The following is a 24,161-nucleotide window of genomic DNA, read 5'->3' on the forward strand; positions in this document are numbered from 1 at the left end:
TTAACATATATAATTATTTGAGTCTTTCTCCCTGCTATAATTTTAAATGATTCATCTCTGTTTTTAAATTTCTGTTTTAAACTGCAGGAATATACAGAGAAAATACATACTTATCTTGGAGCAGAAATGCTGGTTGTGTTTTGTTGCCATAAAAAGAGATTTTGTCCTTTTATACTGCAGCTTCATGAGCTTACTTTTAAAAAATCAAAATCTCATTTTTTGCAGAGATAGTTCTTAACTTTGCTTTTTAAAATTTATTCAGAAACCCCTCTGACACATAAGATAGAACACATGAAAGAAAGTCTTTCTCTTTTCTTTTCCCGCCCTCTTTTTTATTTTTTTTTCTTTCAGAGAAGAAGCATACAATATGTGTGTGGTGTAAGAACGTGTGCTAAAGTTTCATGTTTCAGGTAATCTCCTTTAAAATAATGGGAGTCTAGATTGCATCAGTTAGTTTAAAAACTGCTATGCTATTGGTAGGAAGAAAATGGGATTTGAGCCAAAATTTGCCTGTGTTACTGCCAAAGTCTGTATCAGATTTAAGACACATGCTTCTGCAAGCTTCCATGAAGGTTGTGAAAAAAGTTTTCATACAGAGTTGGATTACAGCTCTCGGCTCCAAACACTGGCCATTGCACTACCATCTTAAAAGCCTGCTGTAACACCGAGCACAGAATCGAGCAGATTTCTTACATTCTCTGGACCACAGATGGATTTTGAATGTCTCCTTGTGTCCTGATGGAAGATATATTGACTTCATTAACTGGAATCCATACCTGATTGCTTGTGAGTGTGTATGTGTACACATACAGATATCTATCTATTTAAAACCTTATCATGATTTTATTTCAAGTGTATCTAAGATCTGCTCTAAGAAATTACATTCTCTAGAGGAACTTACAATTGTTTTGAGCAGCAAAGAGACAGATATTTAGTCTCAGATGTTGGAATCCTTTGTGAGTTTATGAGAGAAAATCTGGAAGCTTTTCTGTGTTGGTGGTAGAGAAATGCCTTTTGAAAGAGACACTTCCAGCTGTACAACAACGACTGCGCAGTAACCTGTGGATTTTAAACATCAGAATGTACAAACCGTGGGCAACTGTGAATATTTTCATCATTTCTTTTCTACATCTGCTGCAAGGATCTGACTATGAGAATGGTTCTGTAAAGGTAAGTGAAGTTCATATCCTGTGATTCTTAATACAAATTTCCAGAATTAGCTGCATTTAACGTGCAAGGTAGTAGGTTTCTAGTTGTTTTGGTAATGGATTGTTGTTTTTTTTTTTGTTTGGAGATGGATTAGTTGCAGAGATGTTTAGCAGCCATAGAGGAAAATGAATCTACAAGGAATTTAAATCCATATTTTCTGTTTAATATTTTATTACTTTTTTTTACTAGTTATTAAGTACTTGTATACTTCATTCTTTAGTTAAATTTTAATTTTAGTTATGGAAAAGAAAAGAAAATTCTGAAAAAGAAGCATAAGTCAGAGCATTTAGAATATTTGGTAAATACACTTTTTTATTTCAGGTATGTATAATTGCAGGAAATTAGTATGCTGGCATTGAAATTTTCCCTGTAAGAACACGTGTTCTTCAGTTGTTCACTTGTGTTGGCAGATATCAGAGAAACATTTTTCTTTTCCTTCATTAGAAAAAGTTACATAGGATTTTAAAGTAATTTTATAATTACTTTATAAAATAATTTTTGTAGTAATAATAGAGCACATTGCCTGGAAATTAACTTTTCTTTTGAATATAGTACATGAAACAAAATTTAAGCTGAACTCTCACCATGAGAGTAGGATTTTTCAGATCTGGCTTTGAGACAATGTGAGAACATCCAGGACAATCATTTAGAAAAATCAGAACAAAAACTGGAACAAGTTTCTACACGTGCAGTCTGTCCAAAAATTATTAATTCACTGTGTGGTCCAGAACAAATTATTTGTTTTTCACTAGCAGAGAAAAACAAGGTAATTTTTTTTTTTTCCACTTCAGAAATCCTCCTGCTTGCAGGCAATGACCACACACTAGTCTGTGAGCCTGCTGCATGCTGACCTGTGCTTTAGGAAAGAAATGCTAAGTTGTGTGCCTAATTGCAGACTGCTGTTGCCAGCCCAGTAAGCCAGCAGTGGTGAGCAGTGTGTGCCTCAGGATGACTGATGCCTGCTGACTGCTCACAAGCTTTTAATTTACAACCTCAACAATCAATTCTTTGAAGGCATTAGGACCAGAGTAACAAGCCTTGTTTAATACATTAACTTTGTGCACTGCATGACAAATCACTGGTTTTGTACCTGCAGGAATCACTTCATTTAAAGCAGAACGTGCTTTCTAACACAGAACAGTAACCATTTCATAATTGGCAGGGGTGATAATTCTAGCCACATGTGGGATGCAAGTTTATTCAGCACAATGGTGAAACCACTAGAAAGCCCTTTAATTGTAAACTTCGAATCCATATCCACTTTGCCTAGAGTTAATGCAAGAGCTCTTCTTGCTAGCCTTTACTGGCTTACAGTTCATTCACTGTGACAGGATTGTTCATCCAACATAGGTGCAATTGTGAATATTTTCACTGAAATTCGGTTACCACTGTCAAGCAGCCAGCTTAGCCACAGGCTACTGTTCTTGAAGCAACTCACAGAGAGTACCTAAGACTATCTAGAAGGAGTCTTACACATCACATCAAAAAGGTATCACACTCAATTGCTGTATTTCACTTGCATTGGCTGCTAGTTGCCAAAAAGAAAAGACTGCTTGTTCTGGCTCCTTTGCTATAGACAGAGGCTTTTGGCTAAAACATTTGTTTTTCTTTTAGTGTTCTACATAGTGTGTTAGCTTTCTGGGTTGTTTTCTCCTGTATGACCTGTGGGCTTCTGTGTGTGTACACATGTGGAAATACACCACAAAACGTGCTTCATTTTACAGTGTTGGATGGCACACAGGGTTATGATTATTTTTACCATTTACACCTCAAATTGAATTTGCAGTACACAGAAATGATGTATTGCATTCACGTACCCTCATTTTTGAGTTCTTTAAGATCAACAGCAACATTGCCTGGATAAAACCCACAAGGTCAGGATGCAGCCTATACACAACTGATGAGACCCAGGAAGGGTTAAGCAGCCTGCTCTACCCCCTGTTATATGAATCCAAGTTAGGTGAGCTCTGCCCAGGACACCCAACAATTTTAAACTGTTTATGCTTCAAACCATCAGGTGACATCATTGTGGTATCATGCAAGAGTTTCAAGGGGCTAAGGGTTTAAATTCTCTCTTTCTCCCCTTCAAATATCCTGATTAAAGGTATGAATGTTAAAAAGCTTATGTACAAGCTGCTGTGACCCAGCATCTCCATGGCAGTTGGCTTTTCCTAACCCTTCAAAAACTCCATCCTCTTCTGAGCACACGAATCCCTTTCCCCCACTATGTACACGTACCCCTCGCCTGTTGGAGCTCTTCCTTCCTCTCTCCATTCCCAGCCTGTTCTACTCCCAGTACTTGGCCTCTGTTCCCTCACCTCCAGGACTCAGGGACTCAGTTTTCCAATTGGTCTCTTTTTTGTGCTATTCAAGTGTCACCCTCTTTCCCACTTGCTTCCTCCTGGATGGGGATATCCTTTTTCTGTCACAGACCCTCAGGAGTTTTGTCGAGTTCCTCAGAGACAGCCCTAATGGACACTTTTGTTTTCCAGTCATATCTGACCATGGTTGCCCCTTCCCTTCTGCACCCATAGCTCCCTTCTTTGTCCCTGTGGTTTTAACTGCCCGACTTTCCTTTTCCTGACCCATTTCTTGTCCTGATCTCCAAAGACAATCTCAGCCTCCTTGGCCAGGCCTTGCCCTCCTCCATGAGGATTCATTTCCTTCCCTCCCACAGGCAAATCCAGCAGCTTCCTGTCCCAGGATGCCAGACCCCATGGCCTGAGGGGGAAGAAGGGCAGGTCCTGTGCTCTCAGCCCCATAGGCTGGACCTGCACCCAGGTCCTGCTCTGCTCCCGAATGGAGCCAGCACAGGACCCGACTGCTGCAAAGCCCTGGGAGGGCTATGTGGACTTTTTTAAAAGATAGCAGTGTACACATCTGAGGCAAAAAAAAAGGTTCCTCAGGTGTCAAAAATTCACATCTGTGATTCACAATAGGGAAACAGAAATTTTTTTTTGCACAGATAAAGGAGGAGCTTCATCCTCCGCTGCGGTCCAACCATTTTGACAGAGAAAGCAAGAAAATTATTAAAACGGTTTTGAGGCAGACATCTGGTATGGAAAGTTTCAGCCTGAACACCAAATGTCTGCCAGTCAGAAGCACAACTGGAGCACAGGCTCATGGTGGGAAGCAGTGGGCAGCCTCAGACAGGGGCAGCACAGCCACACGGGTGTCCAACAGGACTTGGCTCCAGCGCTGAACTGATGGCAAGGGTGGCCCTCGCCTTCCAGGGGCTCAGTTCAGGATGCCAACCTAATATATGAAGTCCTCATGGAAGAATTAGATTTCCACGTGGGTTTTCTGAAGACTGAGAATTATTATTTTAAGTTTTTTTTTTATCAGGAAATGCTTTAAAAATTCCTTATTGAAGTTCTTGTCCCGGCAGTCTGTTACGTTTTGGAACCTCTCAGCTAGAGAACCGCAAATTTCACTGTCTCTCTTTCTGTCTCTCCCCCTCAAATTTTTCCTCTCCTAGAGCAGAAACAGACATAGACTACTTTTTCCAGAATTTTAAAATTAGATGTGAAGAGCTATGTCCTATATTCATCAGAGCTGAGGCAAATTTTTTGCCAAGAAAAGCCAACAATCCATCAGAGCTGCTTCTGCCTTCCAACACCGAAAGTGCCTCTCTAATGAGGTGGGAAGTTTTGATCTTGGAGAATTAAAATCTCATTGCTTTCCTTCTCAATTCTGCTGCTTCACTTTATTAATAAAGCGTTGGGGGACAGGCAAGAGAAAGGAACAACTGGTCACTTCCAAGTTTAACCGACTCAGAGCCTTTTCCTTTTGCAGAGGTGTTCTCCCCATGTTGAACCCACCTTTGGTTTTGTTGGAGAGAAACCCACAGGGGACAGGCCTGAGGACTGTCCCTGAACTATAAAGCTGCTCTCTGATCAAAAGACCAAGGGGTCAGGTGGGCTTAGCTGGGAGGTAAACACAGCTGCTCTGTTACATGCGCTCCTTTTCCACAGCTAAAACTTTTCTACTTCTGCACTAAACATTGTTCAAGCCTCCAGTGGTCACTCTTGCTCAAAAAGATCTTCTTTATCTCCTGCTGTCCCTGTGGAGTGCCCAGAGCGGGAAGGCACTCTCCAAACACAGCTGGTACATAGTCCTTGTCCTCTGGGCAGAGGGGAGCAGCACTTCCCCACCCTCCTGAGGCCCTGGACCACCTAAGTGGAGAGCGCCTTGCCCTTGGGAAGGCATGGAAATACTGGAGAGCCATCACACCAGGGGCAGAAGAAATCAGGAAGCTCTTTACATCTCCTGTGCGAGAGCCAGCTGCAGTCTGTCTGTCTGTACAGCTGAAACAGAGCTCTGTGAGGAAACCTGAGCAGCAGAGCTGGCTGTAAGCTTTCGTCTCTGTAATTATAAGTGACACTGGTTTTCAGATAGATCTTCACAGCTTTCTACAATCTGCTTGTAAATGTTGCTCAGTTTATAGAACAGCTGGATTCTAACAATCTTGGTGCCATGGGATCTCTTCCTCCAAGGCAACTCCTGAAATTCCAGCAAAGTGCTCAACTGCTAGAAAAAGCAACTTGAAATGTCATTGGGAACAATTCCTCTGTTAAAACTGGGCTTTTCATCCTCAAATCCAGCTTCCTTTCAAAGTCAGGAAACACTTCTAAACAAATATTATGAGATTGTGGTTTTCAGAAGTATTTCATTCTCTGAGTTTTGTCTGCTGCTTTTGATTCTCTGCGATTATCATCTCTGATAGGCACAATGAGCCAAAAATGTGTGAAAATATACTTACAGCATTCCTTCAGAAACGATTGTTTGTATTTTCCCTTCAGAAGGGAGAAGCTATCAGGGAAGTTGTGAGGAAAGCCAATTTGTTCTGACTTATCTGCTACTGTCTTGACAAGGTGCAATGAAGGCCAACAGAACAATCCTGTATTGTTTTCATGCCACAGAGCATCCGTCCTTGGCTCTTATCAATTTGGAAAGGCAACTACTAACACACTGCTACTTTATCAAGAACAGTTCTTGCTCATGAGAAAGAGCAAACAAATCCCTCCCAGCTGCTGATCCAATCCAGTCCATCTCAGCTAGGATTTTAATGTCTGAGGATAGAGCAGAGCTTGGGAAAGTACGCCAGGCTGTGTAGATTATTCAGATGTGGCATTTGAGAAACTAAATTATCAGCTGTTTGAAATTAAGCACTAATTAAACTTTGCCATCAGTTGTAGCTCACATCTGAAAGTCTGTGAATCCAAGAGGAGGCAAGAAGGCAGGTTCAGAGGGCAGTGGTAGTTAGTGGTAGTTAGTGGTCTGAAAGCAACCAAAAGAAGCCATCAGCTCAGGCTCAGCAAGTGTTGCTTGTTTCTGTTCCTGCAGTCTACTGGTGCTTTCTCCCCACAGGCATTTGTCTTGTTTATAACCAATGGTGTGGTGGTATCCGTGTAGGCTGCCACAGGGGGCAAGCAGAGAAAAGATCTGCCTGAAAACAGGAAAGAAAAAGTGGTGCAAACTCTGGCTGGTGAGACCTCTGCATGGTGTCTGCAGTTTTCATTCTGATCAATACTGCTGCTATTCCAGACAAGGTTTACTTGTGTCTTATCTCCTGGGGACACCATGCTGGCATTTGGGAAAAATAAATGAGGTGCAGTTGTTGTAGGTGATAACTCATTTATTTTAATTCCCACTAAAAAAACTTGTATGTTACATTTTATAGTTTTCACACGGTGGGATCTGTGATTCTTTTAGGCCTTTCTCTCAGGGCAAGTAAGTCCAGTTACAAAACTGGCCTTTGCCCTTTCTTGGACTTGGCTTTGAGACCATATTGCTGAAGGGGGGAAAATGACCTGAGCTATGCTGCTGCAGGGAAGTAAATCTGATATGGTAACTTTCCTACAGAAACATTTATTCCTGAGAAATTTCTTATTCCTCTCACTATGCGCCATTCCCTTATCTACTTCTCCACCTGCTTCCTACCTCCCCAGCATGCTTTGCAAATCATCATGCATCTTGCTGGGATTTGAGGAATGCAAACAAAGTGCTCAGAGCCCCCACTACAGCTGCACAGACCCCCTTTGCCTGCGGGAAGACCAAAGAGAATTTTTTTTTTTAACATCCTGGCGAAAGAGTGATACATGGGCTTCTGTACCAATGAGCAGCAGAACAGCTGCACAGGCTAACTTAGATTTCTCACATTAAGAAAAATTCAGCTTCCTTCCTTTGTGAAGGACAGCTGAGTATTTGTTAATGGTTTTTGCCCAAATGTGAGTTAAGGTGTGTGAGCACTCAGCTGGTTGTAGGACGCCATCTAGGGTCCTTCTGCTTCCAAAAGTCGTACTGAGCACGAACAGCGTGGAGCTGGACTCGTGGGACGTGGCAATCCAGTGTGGGCAGCCTGTGAATGGGTCTGGAAAGGAGGGAGCACCTTGCTTACCGTCAGGATGGGATTGCCTGAGCCATGCCTTCCCGGGAATCAGGCTGTGCTGGGTCTGACAGCTCACGGTCACCGGCTGCGCTGTGGTCACTGTGCGAGTGCAGCTGGGGAGGGAATTCTATTTGAGTCACCATGAATTGCAAAAAAGTTGCATCATGTTACTATATCATATGTCACTTTGCACACAGAGAATGTGCCACAAAGACAGGCAAAACTTTTCACTTTAATTAGCAGCATGACTCAGAAACCATGTTAGGTTACTTTTCTGAATTGCTAGGGAAATATTACTCAAGAAAAACTACAATTCCAGGAAAATGTGTGCGTGTGATTGGGGTAACATAAGTTCATTCAGTGCTGGCAATGGCTTTGTTTTGTGAGTGACATTTTGTAACCCAGCTGTCCAATTGGCTAGTCATTCCTCCAAAACATTTATTAAAGTGTCTTGGGGAAAACCCAAAAACCAATGAAAGCACTAACTGAAGGACCCTTCATCACATTAAATAATATTTTCAAATATTAAAAGAACACATAGTCATCTGATTTCATGCAGGTCTCTGTTACTGAACCGTTCCAAACTCACTCTCCAAACCCCAGTGACTTCCAAAGAATGGGCAAATATCAAGAGACAGTGACTACAGCCTGGACATGCTCTTTGTAAACACATTTAATATGCTATTTTTGATCTGTGCACCCTGTCAAAGTGTTGGGCCAGCACCTAACTTGGTGTACAATGAAGTGATAATGTTCTAGCTGAGCTCTGTCTTGAGCAGCACCATCTGCAGCAATGCAAGACATCTGAACAAGCTTATAAGCAGAAGCTCAGAAAATGTACTGCAAGACTCCCAAAGCTGTCAGCAGAATTTAGGATGTATCAGTGAGTTACCGCACTGAACATTTATGACAGATCATCTGCGTTTTTTCACTTACCAAATGAATGTACTTTGCCTGATCACTGTAGGAGGGACCTACAGGTAAACTCTCAATGTAGTTGACTTGGCTTGAAGAGGAAGAAAATCCCTGCCTTAGCAGACCAACTCTTTTCTTTCGTACATTATCGGAAACAAGGAGACCCCTGTGGCAGGGAGAAATGATGCATCTGACTCCATAGATATCAGAAGGCTAATTGGTTACTTTATTATACTATATTATTCTATACTACATTACACTGAATCTAAAGCGAATCTGCACAAGCACCCAGCTCAACTCCACTGCACAGCATCTCGTGACTGTCAGCCAACAGTGCCAACACACACAGGATTCAATTGGTCAGTGCACCGCAGCACTCACACCAGAATCCAATTACTAATTCCCTTCAGGTAAACAATCTTCCATAATGCATTCCACTTGTGAACAACAAGAGGAGCAGAAATTGAGATAAAAATTGTTTTTTCTTTCTCTGAGGTTCAGAGAAGGTGAATCCCAGAAATATCCTTGGGAAGTTGTGCCTTGCTTTTCTCTGTGAAGAGAAATGCGGCCACAATATACCACTCCAGCTGTTCCATTACTGACAGCAAACTGATGCACAGTGGATGCTGTTACCTTCAAATTCGCAACTGGGGGATGTTTCCTATGAGAGCCAAAAGACCTGGCTGTGGGAAGAAGCATCTGTTTAATGAGAGCGACAAAGCTGATATTCAAAATGTTTACTGGCTGAAAAAAAAGTGCCTCATTTTGGTGTAAAGACCTAACTGGCTAAAAGTATATAGTTCTGAGAGGTACTTTGATACAAAATTATCAGTCTCAGCTTTGGATATAAAAAAATTATATTAAATATTCTGAGATTCATGCTTCCACAAAACCATGTCCAGTTCTGATGCTTTCGGTTATTTGCTTTCAGTATTTTCGTTTATTCAAGCGGGAATAAAGCAACCAAAATACCTCATCTCCAAGGAGATTTATAATGTAAGCATGCTACTAAAGTGCAAGAAGTCTGATTTGTTTGCCATAACACCACAAAAGATCTATTCTAGTTCAAAAGGCCATTCAAAATATAAAACAGCTGTTCTCTTGAAGGCCCAGAGCAGTTAATATGATTTACTTGCGAAAACATATGATCTTCAACTAAAGTAGGAGCTGTTTTATCATCACCTTGACCACCAAGTTTAGAAAATGGGTAATCAGGTCTCTTTCTTCAGTGGAAGTTAAACTGGAGACCAAGAAGACAGACTCTGAAGGAGGAGCGTCTGGAGGAAGCTTTTTACCTCACTGAACATGAGGTGGAGCTTCCTCCTCCTCTGGTGTTGTGTCTCAGTGAGATGATGTGCTGGCAGGGTTTTAGCAGAAGAGGCCCTCAAACATCCCAGATGTTATCAGTGAGAAATGGGACAGTCTCAGGTCAGTGTCCCCCTGTCAGCCCTCTGCCACCTCATACAACACCTGGCCAGACCGTAAATTTGACCATTCCTTGTTCTTCCCAAACCCACAAGTGACATATCTGTCAGTCCTTCTTCATGTGCTCTGGCTCAGTGTAGAGCTCTACACTGCTCTTCTTACAGGCCAGGGCTCTGTGCAGTTTCTCTTCCACAGCCATGGCACACAGGACTTCAGGATGGAGTGCTGTGATCACAGCCATCCTTTCCTGAGAGGATGCACAGCCAAGGCCACCCTCTCTAACTCTCTAGGCAGACTGCAGAGAGGTTTTGCACAGATTGTGGGAAGAGAAATTTTCCTGTGCTTGTTCTTCAGTCCTTGAGTTTTTCAGGGAAGAAGTTCTATCCTTTTGTGTATTTTTTTGCTATATACTTGGACAATATAGCTGTATGCCTTCAATACAGCTCTCACTGGAGAAAAAACCCTTTTTAAAAAGTGACAGCTGGAAATTTGTCTCACAGGGCCCAAACTTGTCCCCACTATAAACAGAACTCCTCTTCAGGTTATTAATGTTGTAACTGTGATGATCAAATGAATGTTCAGTCTGGACAAGGCAGTGCACTGAGAGAGATGAAACATTTTTAGAAGAGATTTGAGTATTTGTTTACAATATTTTGAAGGTGAAGTACTGCATGCTTCTGAAATTTCATCCATGCTTCTGAGATAACAAAGACTGTAATAGCCATTTAAAAATCCCATGACAAGCCCATTATGTTTCAGAGAATAATTTTAGTAGGAAGTCAAAATATCAAATTGTTTTGTCTCTCTATGGTCATGTTCACTATAATTAAAAATAGCTTATTTGTGCACTAATAATGTACAATGATGCTTCCAGAGGGAATATAGCCAGGGATGCAACTTCATATATCAGAAGTTCATAGCTGACAGAGAATCAAAAGTATGATTTTACTGAAGCTGTTGAAAAGCAAACGCTCTTTCTCTCCTTGGAAATGAAATACAAAGTGATGATGAAATTACTGCATGCTAATATGCGTCAGACATGTGGCAGAGTTAGATGCCTCATGATAGATATTTATGGGGTGCTGCAGTTGCTTGTTGATAGGGCAGTAAGTCACTCCTCCAAGCCTCATATTTTCAAACTGCAGAAGATTCTCTCACTATTTTATTACCTGTTATGCAGCACCCCAAGGATAAAATATGCTGTATTATAGACAATATTTGTTACGATAAAATTCGGCAATGGTTGAGCCCCTGCTACCTAAAAATCCCTGCTCGTCACTCTGAGCGATATCCCCTGCAATATCTCCCTTTGGATCAGTGCCTTCCTCTCTTTTCTTGTATATTTTGCCTTGGCTACAGACACCATGTTAGGTGTCATCAATTCATTTCACGTTTTTACCTGACTCCAAACTGATAGCAGACACAATAATGCTAAAAACACTACTCATAATGATAAAAACCCTCAAAAGAGTTCTTCTTACTGCAAAAACTCCACACAAGCTTGTCATTCTCACCAGGAAAATGCAGCTCTTTGTGTTGGTGTCATAATGGCAGGAGCTGCTTGGCATTTCCCTGCCAAGAGAGAACCAAACTTTTCTATGGGAACTCCCTTGCAGTTCCTTGGCCACAGCATGGCTGAGCAGCTGAGGCAGGGAATGGAGTGCTTTTTTCTGCCAGTGCTGGCCTGCAGCCAGTCCCAGGTCCTTCAGTTGCACTTCCTGGATGGTTGTGTTTGTGTAGCTCATAAATTGCTTGTGCTTTAGATTGGGAGAGGTTATTTAATCTCATTTGATTACTCTCAGCTGAGTGGGATACAGGTCTCCTCACTACAGCTGAGCTGGTGATCTGTTAATTCATCCTTCAGCATCAGCGGAGAGGAAGAGGCATTTAGGAGGCACAGCTAATTCAACAGGCTTTAGGATGGGATGAATGTTCACCCAGTGAACATTTTTCTCCTATATTTCTCCACTATCCATGGGAGGAGTCTCAGATAAATAGTTCATATTCAGTCGGGTGAATAGAATCTTGGATTCAGATTTTTTTTTTTTTTAATAATTGTGGGGTGGCAGGGAGCTTTGGGCACTCTACCTCCACAAGATGAGCCTGCAACTATAATCAGTTTACACACTGTGGTAAAATCACCTTGGGGAATGCATCATGGAAGAGAAAATGAGGTTGATTTCAGGTGTAGCCTACATAAAAGAAAAATTCCTTGGTATTTTCTTGTGGTGATGAATCATCCACCTAGTATTTGAACTGGTTTGAATCTAGTTCTGAGATTAACCTTCAGGCAGCACTGGAACAGGGAGATGGCACCTTCTGATTGCATCAAGTCTTTGTCTTCTACATAACTTCTCTTGACTGAATGCAGTTGCCACAGCTGCATAAAGCACACAATGCTGGCATAAAGGTTCTAAATGTCCTCACATGCTGCCAGGACTCTTTGTGTTCAGGTGCCCTCATTTTGAGACAAAACTTCCACCCCCCAGACTGGTTAATTTTGATAGCTTTACTCTGACCTTATCTAAAGCCTGTTTGGCCAAGTTTTGATACAATGGCATTAAGAGAATCATCACTGTGTTATGCAGCTGCAATCTGCTTTTGCAGGCAAGATCTGCTACCTTCTTTCTATTGCGTAGCTGCTGGGAGGATGGATCATAAAGCAGTGCAAGGTTATCGAGAGGTTCCTTAGTCATTTGTCCTGCCCCCAGTGGTAATGCTGAAAATTTCCATTGGTATTCATGCAGCACTTGCCATGACAGTGTCTGTGACCCTAACTCAGAAAAACATTCCTTATCAGAAGAATTCTTACACGTGTTTAGCTTTAAGCAGAGGTTTATGTCCTACTGTAGAGAAAGACTGTGAGGCTGGGGCTTCAGGAAAGTAATCATGTGTAAAGTTTTCAGGATATATTTCCTGGGTCTGGGAGCATGCTTGAGTACAGAGTGAAATGCAGGCAGACTGAGAAAAATATAAATTTCTATCAATTTTTATTTTTACCTTCCCATGCACACAAAGTATTATTCATCTGCATCAATGCAGATCATTCATGCATCTGTTTTCTTAAATACAACCTCATTTGTTTTTATGCTATAGATCCTCAAAAACATTTAGTACCTTAGCAGGCCTTTTTTTTACTGTTGTACTCCACATCTTTCCTCTGTTGCTCAAAATACCTCCAGGAGGTCTTGAAACACATCATTAATGCTGCTGAAGAGAGCAGCACATGCCAAGGGAAAAAAAAAAAGAAAAAAAAGGAGTTCTGCAAAGGTGTGTTCTGCTTGCTTTCTTAGACATAATTTTGGTTTATTTTTCCTAAGCTGGAAATCTAGGAGCTTGTCAAGGGTGGAGAAGAGATGCAAAGAGGAGAGCTGCAGCCCCTGGTAGGGTATGGTCAATACTAACACTCAGGAAAGAGCCCAGTTTGAAGAGGGCAGGCTGTCTGTGGGATTGTGCATTTGTATGACATGATGCATAAACCAAACTTTGGACTAGCATAAATCAGTGGGGAAATGAACTCAGTGGCTGATTTTAGTCAGTGCCCAAGGTGGGAAAGGCCACTGAATGTATCACTGCTTTTTCTCTTGTTCCTTTCCAGTGCTGATTACTTTTAGGGTTTTTCTGGCATCTGAGATTATTGGGAAGAAGATAGATAGCCCATTATGGTTTCTTTTGGAAGGACAAGAGTTGTAATTATCCAAAAATCACAATGCTAACTTGCGTTATCATTTCCTGATGATTGTTCATAGCCAAAATAGAGGAAAACAGATATTCCTCTTTGAATTTAAGAGTAATTTTGGAACATATGTGAGGTCAGTGTTTTGAAAAACATGTGACTTCAGTAAATTAGGAATCTGGTTTTTATTTCAGGGTATGGTATCTGTTTTTTGATAAGATACTTAGAAAAATTACAGCAGAAAGCTGAGGAGATAAGAATGAACTACTTAAACCTGCTACTTTGATATTTGTTATTGATAAATTCTACTCAAATATTTCTCACAGGGAATAGCATTATGTCTCTGGTGGACTATGGGCTGTACATTGATGGGTACAGAAAGTTTAGGACTTCTGGAGCTTTCCAGTGATATGGCTCCACAGGTAATCTTTTCATTTTGGGAGCATGGAAATGACATTGCCCTGGTCCTTTCCCAAAGACCCCTTGTCTAATTTGTTTTTCTCTCAACTATTAATGCTTATTTTAAGGTTTCTGGGGCTGGAGTTCATGATTTTGCTCCCTATGTGTACCATACCAAGTGCAGTGAAGTTCTGTTCCACATCTTGGTTGCAACATTACAACCAACAACTTCCACAATGGTGACAGCTCACCTCAGCTGACTACTAAAATCTGTGTCAATGTGAAGGAAAGTTGGATGGGGGCATGGAATGGAAAAAAATTTGATGTTCCTCTGGACCAGGAGGCTGAGCAGCTCAGCCTGAGATAGGTTTCACTAGACTCCCACCTAGAAGAATATGGGGAAAGTAGTGAAAATAAATAACATAAAAGCACAGTTGGATCCAAGCAGTTCAAGATGTTGAGAGCAGAGTGGAGAATGGGAAGGGAACCTGGAAAGAAGGAATGCAGTCATCAGGGAAAGACTGAAAAAGGAAGGTAGGGATATCTGCAAAGTGGGAAACAGCATGTGCAGATGGCTGCAGTCAGGGGTGGCAGTCAATGGTTCTGTTCCTCTTCTGCTTTTTGTGAGGAGCTGGATCTCCCAGAAATGTCAGTGAAATGTCAGTCTGACATCTATGTATCTTTCCTCTGCTCTGTGGCTGAGTGAAGAGCTTCCCTCCTGTTCAAATGCTAGTTTTAACTGTTTTCCACTTGCTATCAAAGTGAGAGGGCATAAAGTCCTAAATCAAATGACAGGAAAGTTTGGGACTCTGTTGAATCTAACACTCTCCTCCAGTTTCATATTTTGAAAGATTTATTCACATTTCTGCCCAAAGCTGCACTCTTCTAAGCAGGTCTTTTCAGTCAGCCAGAGTATGTCTGTATGTAAACAGAGCTTGAAATGAAACAGCAGTAAATGAAAGAAGCCACCAAACCTGTGTGGTGCCTTATGGCACTTCATCCATGGCATTATCTGAGACTGTAAGAGGTTCTGTGTTTTTATTTGGTGCTGTCCTTTTCAAAATAGTATGACCAGAAAGGAAAGCTTTGGAAAGATTTCATGACAATGATCTATTTGGTGCAGCTTTGCTGTAGGAAGAGGATGGCCAGCAGAAGCAGTTCAGGCTGTAAGACTCTGTCCTGCTGATGGAGCTGATGCATCTTCTGCACTGCTCATTTTTTAAGCTTTTACTTTTGAATGCTTTTAGTTTGTGGGCAGCCACCTCTGTGTCAATATGTGTTACAATGAGGATGTCTTTCTAGTGGCTTATCTAGCAAGCATTTAGAACAAGGTTTTAGATAAGAGCATTGTAGTAGTCTCAAATAAATCAAAAGAAACACATAAGGGGCTGTTCACTGTTCCTGTTTTGACACTTAGCAAGATTGGAACAAAATTTGGTGTTTCTCTTCAGATGTTTTATACCCCAGATAACTGTGTTGAGATATGTTTGACCAAACATCTACCACACTGATACCTCTTGTGATCTGGTAAGCCTGGCCTTGCTGGTCATCCAGAAAAAAAGGACTTTCAGTGTGATTTCGAATGAATCATGCTCTAAAGTGTCTATATTTCTCTGTCTTTGCTACAGAAGGAGCTCAGGGCAACCAGCTCACAAGCAAAATAGATGTCCCCACTGTAAAATCCTATAACTACTAGACATTCAGACCTCTCTTAGACACCAGCAGTGCCTTCAGCTCACCATCTTGCCTAGTATCAGAATGCTCATAGGCAAAGACCATACTTTATCTCTGTAGTGCTATTGTTATGGGAAAGAGTGCCAGGAAATTCTGTACTGGATAGGGAATCCTGTGAAGAAGTTAAAAAGTCAGCTGTGAAACGTGTTCCCTCTGGGAAGAAGTCAAATATAAGAAGCAGGAATACAATTATTCTAATTATTCTTGTGTTATCATGGTAGGCAACAGGCAATCCCATCAAGCTGCAGAGTTTGGATAGGTGTTAGGAAACAATGAGAGAAGGGGCAGCAGATTGACTTCAGGGCTGAATAGCTTAGGCAAGCTCATATTTTGCTCATCTAATAATCAGGTCGTGGTTTAGTGGTGAACACAGTGGTGGTGTTGGGTTGATGGTTGGACTTGATGATCTTAGAGGTCTTTTCCAACCTTAACAATTCTATGATTAATAAAACCTCTTGATACAGGAGTAAGGGAAATTGAGAAGCTAGTCATCCCAAACTGCTGACTCTTACAAGAAGTGCAGGGCTATATCTTCCAAGTTCCAGAATGCTATCATCTCGTTTTACAGGTTCTCTGTAAATTAAGTCTAGTTTAGAAGTGTTGGATGCTGATTCAGCTAGAACATTCTTTTGTACCGCAAAGAGAGAGGAAAAAAGTTAATGCTTAATAGAGTTCAGTTTTGATGTCTTTGGTCCCATTGCCATACCAGTTCTGGTCCTACACTTGCATGTTTTGCAAGACCAAGGAGACAGTTTGTGAATGGGAGTGAATGGGAACATAAGCTGTGGTTCTTAGAACAAATAAGTCTTGACGCATTGACCTCAAGCTCAATTTCAGCTTTCATGGATCAGCAAAATTCTGGGTATCTTGTTTGCAAAACTGTCTAGAAATTCAGTTACTGGTGCTAAGTATTCACATTCCTTCTGAGCTATTTGTTCATAAGTATTGAGATGGGGTTTCTAGTTTTTACCACATATGAAATGCATGAGAAATCATTCACCTATGAAGCAGCCATCTCTATAATGAAATATGGCAACTTGCTAAAGAATAATATAATGTTCTGTACAGGCATAAAAGGAGAGCAAACAACTTTTTTTGAGTTAACTACTTAAGGAATTTTCGGTCAGTGAAAGGTAATTACCCAAAAATTAACTTGGCCCATGTGTACGGGCTAACATCTGTACTGTTGCAAACTAAATGCCACAGATGTCTTTATAACAAGTAACAGATGCACTCAGTGCTTGGATTTCAGATCTCATCTAAAAATCTTCCTGTTGTAGGTGGCCCTTTCCCTCACTCCTTCCCCAGCCCTACACAGAGCACTCGCTTGCTACTGGCTCAGACTGCTGTCTGCTGCACACCTCATTGACAGCCTCTTGTACTGCAGCTTTGCTTTAAAGAGATGGAATTTTATTTATGACAGCTGGCCCTGCAGCCCTTTGTTTGCAAGTCAAAAAATACAGTTCACTGTATGACCAGAGAGTACAGCTGAGAGAGCCCCAGCCCAGTGCAACATAGACATTTACAAAGATAACCTCTTACTTGTGTTGGAGATTGTTTTCAGTAGATCTGGTGAGTCAGTGGAAATAAATACTCAGTGCCTTGATAAAGGCACAAACACAGCTGTCAGAAAGCAGCAGCCAAAGAAAGCACCATTGTTACAGGATGCTGAGCAATGTGAAGTGTTAAAAAGCTATTTTTAAAGTGAATAATAACTTCAAACTGATGGTACAGGTCTTTGTAGGGAGCTTTCTCCAATGGAAGCAGAGTGGTCATGAACATCACATGGGTAGAAAATGCAATGACTGTGCTAATGCTACTGCACAGCCACAGCTCTGAGGCTGGACATGGGCAGGACCCAAGTGTAGTCACAATGGGAGATGGCAGATGCATCCTGCACTTTGCAGCTGTTGGATGATGTGCTTGCTTGCCATACGGATGGGTCCTTGTACTTTGTGCAGCTTCCGGCTGTCTCACCTGACCCTGCAGTGGTGTCTCTGGGCTGGAACCAGTTTTGGCACCTGAGGTGGCTTGCTGCAGAGGCACATGGGCTGGGCTCACCAGCTGAACTGAGCCAGGTTACCTGTAGGGTGACCTGGGGTTCACTCTGGCACGACTGTGCAGTGATGTGAGCAGTGTCTACCTGGGACACAGTGAAGTCTGCGTTTGTCAAAGAGTTGTGAGGGCTGTGATACAGAGGGTGCAGAAGTGGGCATCTCCCCTTCCCAATCTATGTGGGCACAAATCCTGCAGGTAAGCCTGGTGCTGGGCACTCTCAAAGCCTGGGACAGCTCTGTGTGCTGCTGTTTTCCCAGGCACACCTGGATGTCCTCAGTAACGTGCTGCCCTTTGGTACAAGTGCTCCACGTGCTGCACTGGGGACAGGCTGTACAGTGCTGCCTTTCTGACCTCCCCCTTTCCTTCCAGAGGACATCTCTGTCAGCACTGGAGCGGTCAGAACAGCAGATCAGGAGAGCATCCAGCCTGGAAGAGCTGCTTCACATCACTCACTCTGAGGACTGGAAGCTGTGGAAATGCAGGCTAAAGCTGAAGAGCCTGGCCAACCTAGACTCCCGCTCTGCTTCACATCGCTCTACCAGATTTGCTGCTGCTTTCTATGATATTGACACACTGAAAGGTAGGTGCAGGTTTGTGGCCAAGTCTGAGCTCAGCTTCAAGGCCCCTCCCTGATTCTTGTGCAGTAAACTGTGAAGGAGGGAAGGGATTTCCTAGAAGATACCCATACTAGAAACAACAGGGCATTTCTGAACAATTAGTTTGTATGAAAAAGTGACAGACCATAGCCTGAGTACACCTCCCTGTTCTGTGGCCAAATCAGGCTTATTTTCTCTGCACACTCTCCAAAGGGAAGATGTACTCTTCAGGGATTTGTCAGTGCACAAAAGAAAGAGAAGTCAATGTACAAAAACCAGGTCAGAATTACTGGATGAGGGGCTGGAGAGCAGCATTGTGCTACACCTCAGAACTTGCTTGCAGGCAGAAATGAATAAACTTTACTGCAGGCATGGAAATCCCCTTTTTTATTAGGTGTGCTCTGATACAAGGCACTGCACCAGCAGCAGTGTCTGTGTGAGAATTGAGAGAAAGAAGGCATTGCCCTAACCTTGATCTGTTTGAGAAAGTTTCTCCAGAGAAAAGAAGACCTCAAGGCAACCAACCAGAAACTAAAAGTGGAGAATCACAACCTACTCCTTCCATCTGGAGCAAGTATGAATATTGCTCCTTGCAGCTGTGATGCTCAAGAGGTATTACATATTTATGGATGAAAAAACAAAGGATCAGTTACTATATTTTGGTCCAGCAAATGGACATCCTACAGCAAAGCTAAACTGTAGCCTAATGAAGGACAGACTGAGATAATCTTTGTTGTCTTTATCCTGCTGTGATATTATCATATCACTTTCCTTTTGGGAAATCAGATATTACTGATCCTGTTCCAATACCACTTTTACAACAACCCCAGCCACATTCACACACCATTACTCAGCTAAATTATGTCTGAACAAAGGCCTTAAATTGCTTCTCTGAGCCACAATACAGAAATGTGTGTCCAAGTGCCTGTCTGAAGAGGATTTTCATATCACAGGCATGGTTTTACGCTTCTCACTGAAATTTTGTACAGAAAAAAAGTTAAAACAAATACACACATGAAGAACAATTAAGAGAGCTTTTAATAGTGATAAACATTTTGCTTACATACCATTGTAATTCTACTCAAAAACGTTAAAAATCCATAGAGTTATTAGGAGTACCCAGAGTCAAGTGGTGTAATCCTCTACTCACTGTTGCTCATTTAGTGAACACCAACATTTCTGCAAAACTAAAACATCCCTTTTGTCAAAACAGCATGACAGAAGGAAATGTTATTAAATGTTACCGAGGCAGGGAACATTGAAATGGGCATTTTTCAATGGCAGAATAGTGTAACTCAATATTTATAAGGTAAATAATGTTCAGATAATAAGGTCACTACGACATTTAGTGTGCTGTGAATTATTTGAGACGGTCACAGGACTGGAGCACCTCTCCTATGAAGTCAGGCTAAGAGAGTTGGGGCTGTTCAGCCTGGAGAAGAGGAGGCTCCATGGAGATCTAATTGCAGCCTTCCAGTATCTAAGAGGGAGCTGCAAGACAACTGGAGAGGGACTTTTCCCAAGGGTATGTAGTGAAGCTTAGGGAGGGTAAATTTAGATTAGAGATTAGGAAGACACTGGAGCAGGTTGCCCAGAGAAGCTGCGGAAGACACATTCCTGGAAGTGTCCCTGGCTGGATTGAGTACTGAGCATCCTTGTTTAGAGGAAGGGGTTCCTGCCCACAGCAGAGGGGTTGGAATTAGATGACCTTTAAGGTCTCTTCCCAACTAAACTGTTCTGTGGTTCTGTTTCACTATGGTCATATTGATAAAATTTTCTGCTTGGAACAGCTATTAAGTTGCTAGCTATTTTCCCTTTGAAAGTGTAAACTCAGACACAGAGATGTCAGCTTTCTCAATAAAAGTCAAGGCACTAAAATTCAAGTTAAAAAAAGCCCATTGGGGCTGGCCAGTCTTCCATTCAAAGTGGAATTATCCTAGGACAGCAAGTACTTTTGTTCTCATGTATTAATATGTTCAAGGTACTAAAGCTCCTTTAAAAAAACACAAGCCCAGAAACATGTATTTCTTTCCCGCACCCTTTCCAGACATTAAACAGTGACCTTTCTGCCAAGTGCATCTGTTTTGTTTTAATAAAATGTTTTGATGAGTAGGCTGGGTCAAGACTTATCATTGTTTCACTAGAGTATCTTCCACAGCACTCCAAATTCCATCAGGGGAAAATTCAGGACTTTGTTCCTTCTTTCTAAAGCTTTAACAATGAATTCACTGAAAGTTTGTGTCACTTCATGTAACCACAGTCTCCCCTGAGCTGCTCAGTCACTGAGGACTGCAGCACTTTCAAGCTGGAGACTGTATCACAGACAAATTTCTCAGAAACTGCTCTGTGCTTGGTCTCAGAAATGACCATCTTGTCAGAAATGACAAGATGAACAAGATGTGACACTCAGTTGCTCGGCAGCCAGTTCCTGTAGCAGCCCTTCTGCTAAAGAAGTGGTTAATAAAGTGAGGATGTGTGCAGCTGGAAAGGTCATCGCTGCTTATGCTCATTGAAGTGACATCTGAAGTGAATACATGCACATACATTAATGAGTTTGGCAAACACTTTATTTTCTATTTAATATTAGCATTAGATTGGTGTTTTGATAGAACTAACATTACTCTAGAAAATTCTATTACTTTTCTTCTCTTAATTTATGCCTCTTCTTCACAATTCAGACATCAAACTCTTATTTCTTGTACTCTCTGTGTGACTGAAAAATGGAGCAAATCAACCATGTTGAAGGACTTTTCAGGAATAAACAAAATTATTTAAATATACAAAGTCAGTTGAAGAAAAAGTTAAAAATAACAAAAGGAAAGTCAGGAATGAGAAAAACAGATCTTCTCCTGAAGGCAAGGTATAGCTTGTAGGTTAAAAGTATTCCAAGATTTCTTTTTTCTCAGAACTTCACTGTAAATGTAGGAACTGCTTTTACAATAGTAGGGAGGTGGACTGCACTGGAAGAGAGAGCATTTTTTAAATAGTTTAAAAGTTGCTTTTCATCTTTCACAAGCCTGATGTAAGGGCTAAAGAAGAAAAATGTTTTTCATCATTTTAAGAAGAATTTAAACATAAGCATTGATGACTCGTGAGCAATTCCATAACTTGAATCAAGTAAGCAAAAGACAAAAAAAGGAGAGCCACCTCTTGAGAAAACTCAAGACTCTATTATATTTATTAGGTAAATGTCACTTTTTCTCTGTCTGTCTCAGGCAGTTAATGCACTATTCCTTCTCACAGTCAGAATTTGACAAATCAGCCAAGCCTAGTCTACTAGTCTACAGCAATTCAGAATCTGGAAGATGCCATGGTGTTCTGAATAGACGACTCACACTTGAATTCATGTTGCTGTTATTCAGCTCGAACCCCCTGGTGGTACTGAGGTGTGAGGCTGTTTGTCTTGGATTTCACTGGGCATTTTGGGAACTGTGCTCTCTGGCTGACATCCACCAGGAGGACTCAAACCCTCTGACCAAAATCTGGTAATCATTAATGTGATTTGCACCAAGGCCCAGGCCCTGCTGAGTCTGTGGTGGGGTACACACAGAGAGGATAAAGTGACAATAAGGAAGGAGGGCTACCCTGGAGCAAAGGGGAACAGGGTGTGGGGCAGCTTGGTCAGACAGACACTGTGGAGCTGGGGACTCTCAGCTAAGGGAAATCAATGCAGCTCTACCTGATCTGCTGGAATCAACAGAGATTTTGGTCATTTGCATTGAAAGCTAAAGGCAGATAAATGCAACAACCTCTCTGCCAGTGCAGCTGGTGTAAGTTACTGGGATAATTCTGCACTCAGATTCCCTCTGGTCCTTAGATTGATCCAAATAAGTGCAAATTGATCCAAGTAAGTGCAAAAGGCTTGCCAGAAGTTCATTTTTATTTATATAATGCTTCTGCTTCACTAATCAAGAGGTTTAACTTTGCCATGATTGTTCATAAAAATGCTGTTTTCTCCAGTCATAGATGAAGAATGGCAAAAGACTCAGTGTGTGCCAAGGGAAACCTGTGTGGAAGTTGCCAAAGAGCTGGGTACAACAACCAACAAATTTTTCAAGCCTCCCTGTGTGAATGTGTTCAGATGTGGAGGCTGCTGCAACGAGGAGAGTCTCAGCTGCATGAATACAAGTACAACTTACGTGTCAAAAACGGTAAATGAGGCTATTCATCTGTTTTCTTTTTACCCTGGCTCACCAAAGAGGGAGGGGAAGGAGGATGTTTGGTTTCTGAGATCCTGTTATGAAAGATCTGTCTGCACTATCATAACAAACAGAAGAATTAATTCTTTATCCATGTGGAGTAAATGCAGGAGTGTGCAATAGCATTTTACATTCATGTTGCATTATTAAAAATTGTTTATATATGTGCAGAGATGGAAAATCAGGTCCTGAGAAAGTGACTGCAGGCTCATGATGATCAGAAGTTATATCCTTCTTTAATATATTGGACTGGGGACCCCTTGAGAGCATTGTCTCCTGGGAATCCTCTGTATCCAAGGTTTAAGCCCAGGAAATTTTGTTGTGTTGGGTCGCTGCATTTCAACATTATCATCCGTGCCGAGAAGGCTGGCTAATAATTTTGGATGTGCAATTTTGCAAGCTAAAAAAGGAGACATATTCATCAGGAGAGACCAGATGCTCTTAATTAGCATTCCTCAGGATCTGAATGTCCCAATTCACACACCTCTTAGGGAAAGAGAGGCACAAACCAGTAGTCAATTACTAAATAAGTCCAACAGGCCATTCCCAAGTTTTAATGACCAGTCCCAAAAACTGAGCATAGAGCAGCCAGACAGCTTCTTTCTGTAGACTCCCACTAGAGGCTATGTACAGAGATATCTTGCTCAGTGGGTGACTGAGCAGAGCTCCAAGTTTAGGACTTTCAATCCACTCTGTGGCTGAAACCATCCATTGTTCATCAGCAATCTGGTCTAGTGGGTGGTACCCCTGCCCATGGGACGGGGGTAAGGGGTTGGAACAGATCTTTAAGGTCCCTTCTAACCAAGCCTTTCAATGACTCTATGATTCATGCCCACAGATGAAGCACAGGACACCAGTCCTCTTTGATAAACCTTCATCTTGTGCATTCCCATTTCACTTGGCGTAATAAATGAACTTCTACTTAGGAAAAAGCCCTTTATTTAAATCATTATAAAGATCAAGGGCAATTGTTTCAAAAAGAAAATTGAAGCCCTTATGGGGAACAGGTCCAATTCACTTCTGTATTTATTTTGTGTTTGTTGGAATGTAATTCCACTGTGTCTGGTCGTACTGGAATATAGCTGGAGTAAAATAAATCAGGGCCTGTCCTTCTTGCGTCAATGCTCATTAGTTGCTTTCATTCCACACCAGAAGGAGAAAGCTGTTATGAGCTGTTGGCCACACACAAAAGACATCTGATCAGCTCAGGGAGCTAGGTCAGGCTAGGAAGTATTTATTTATTTCTGTGTTTTTTGAGCAGCAGTTCATAAGTTTGTTGAAAAACTGCAATTTTGCAAAGTGTAACGTTCCTTTAGCATCCCTCAAAATAAGCATTCCCTCAAAAGTCCCCAGCTAAGTTCCATTTCTGGATACACCACCATCAGTTCAGATTTATTAATCTAATGGAATTCTTTCCATATTTCCATATTCCCATATTAGTGAGAAGATTTTTTTCCTTGGTGTAAAATATCAACTGGAGGATATTGATGCCACCTAAAGTTAGACACTGCAACACATAAGTTTTAATGCCTAAGCAGACTGCTTAGGAATACTCAGTC

The 24,161-nt window shown here is 41.6% G+C and overlaps 1 protein-coding gene across 1 annotated transcript in view; it reads left to right on the forward strand.

Moving 5' to 3' along the window:
• The first annotated feature begins 592 nt into the window (after positions 1-592).
• The window catches only part of VEGFD (vascular endothelial growth factor D), a 30,306-nt gene continuing 6,737 nt past the window's right edge, over positions 593-24,161 (forward strand). The window contains exons 1-3 of the mRNA XM_084200953.1: positions 593-1,170; positions 18,177-18,387; positions 22,364-22,554. Of these exons, the coding sequence (XP_084057079.1) occupies positions 1,081-1,170; positions 18,177-18,387; positions 22,364-22,554 (492 nt within the window). The 5' untranslated portion in view covers positions 593-1,080. The remainder of the gene's footprint in view (positions 1,171-18,176; positions 18,388-22,363; positions 22,555-24,161) is intronic.

The sequence above is a fragment of the Fringilla coelebs genome, assembly GCF_963513975.1.
Source record: "Fringilla coelebs genome assembly, chromosome: 2".
Taxonomy (NCBI): Eukaryota; Metazoa; Chordata; class Aves; order Passeriformes; family Fringillidae; genus Fringilla; species Fringilla coelebs.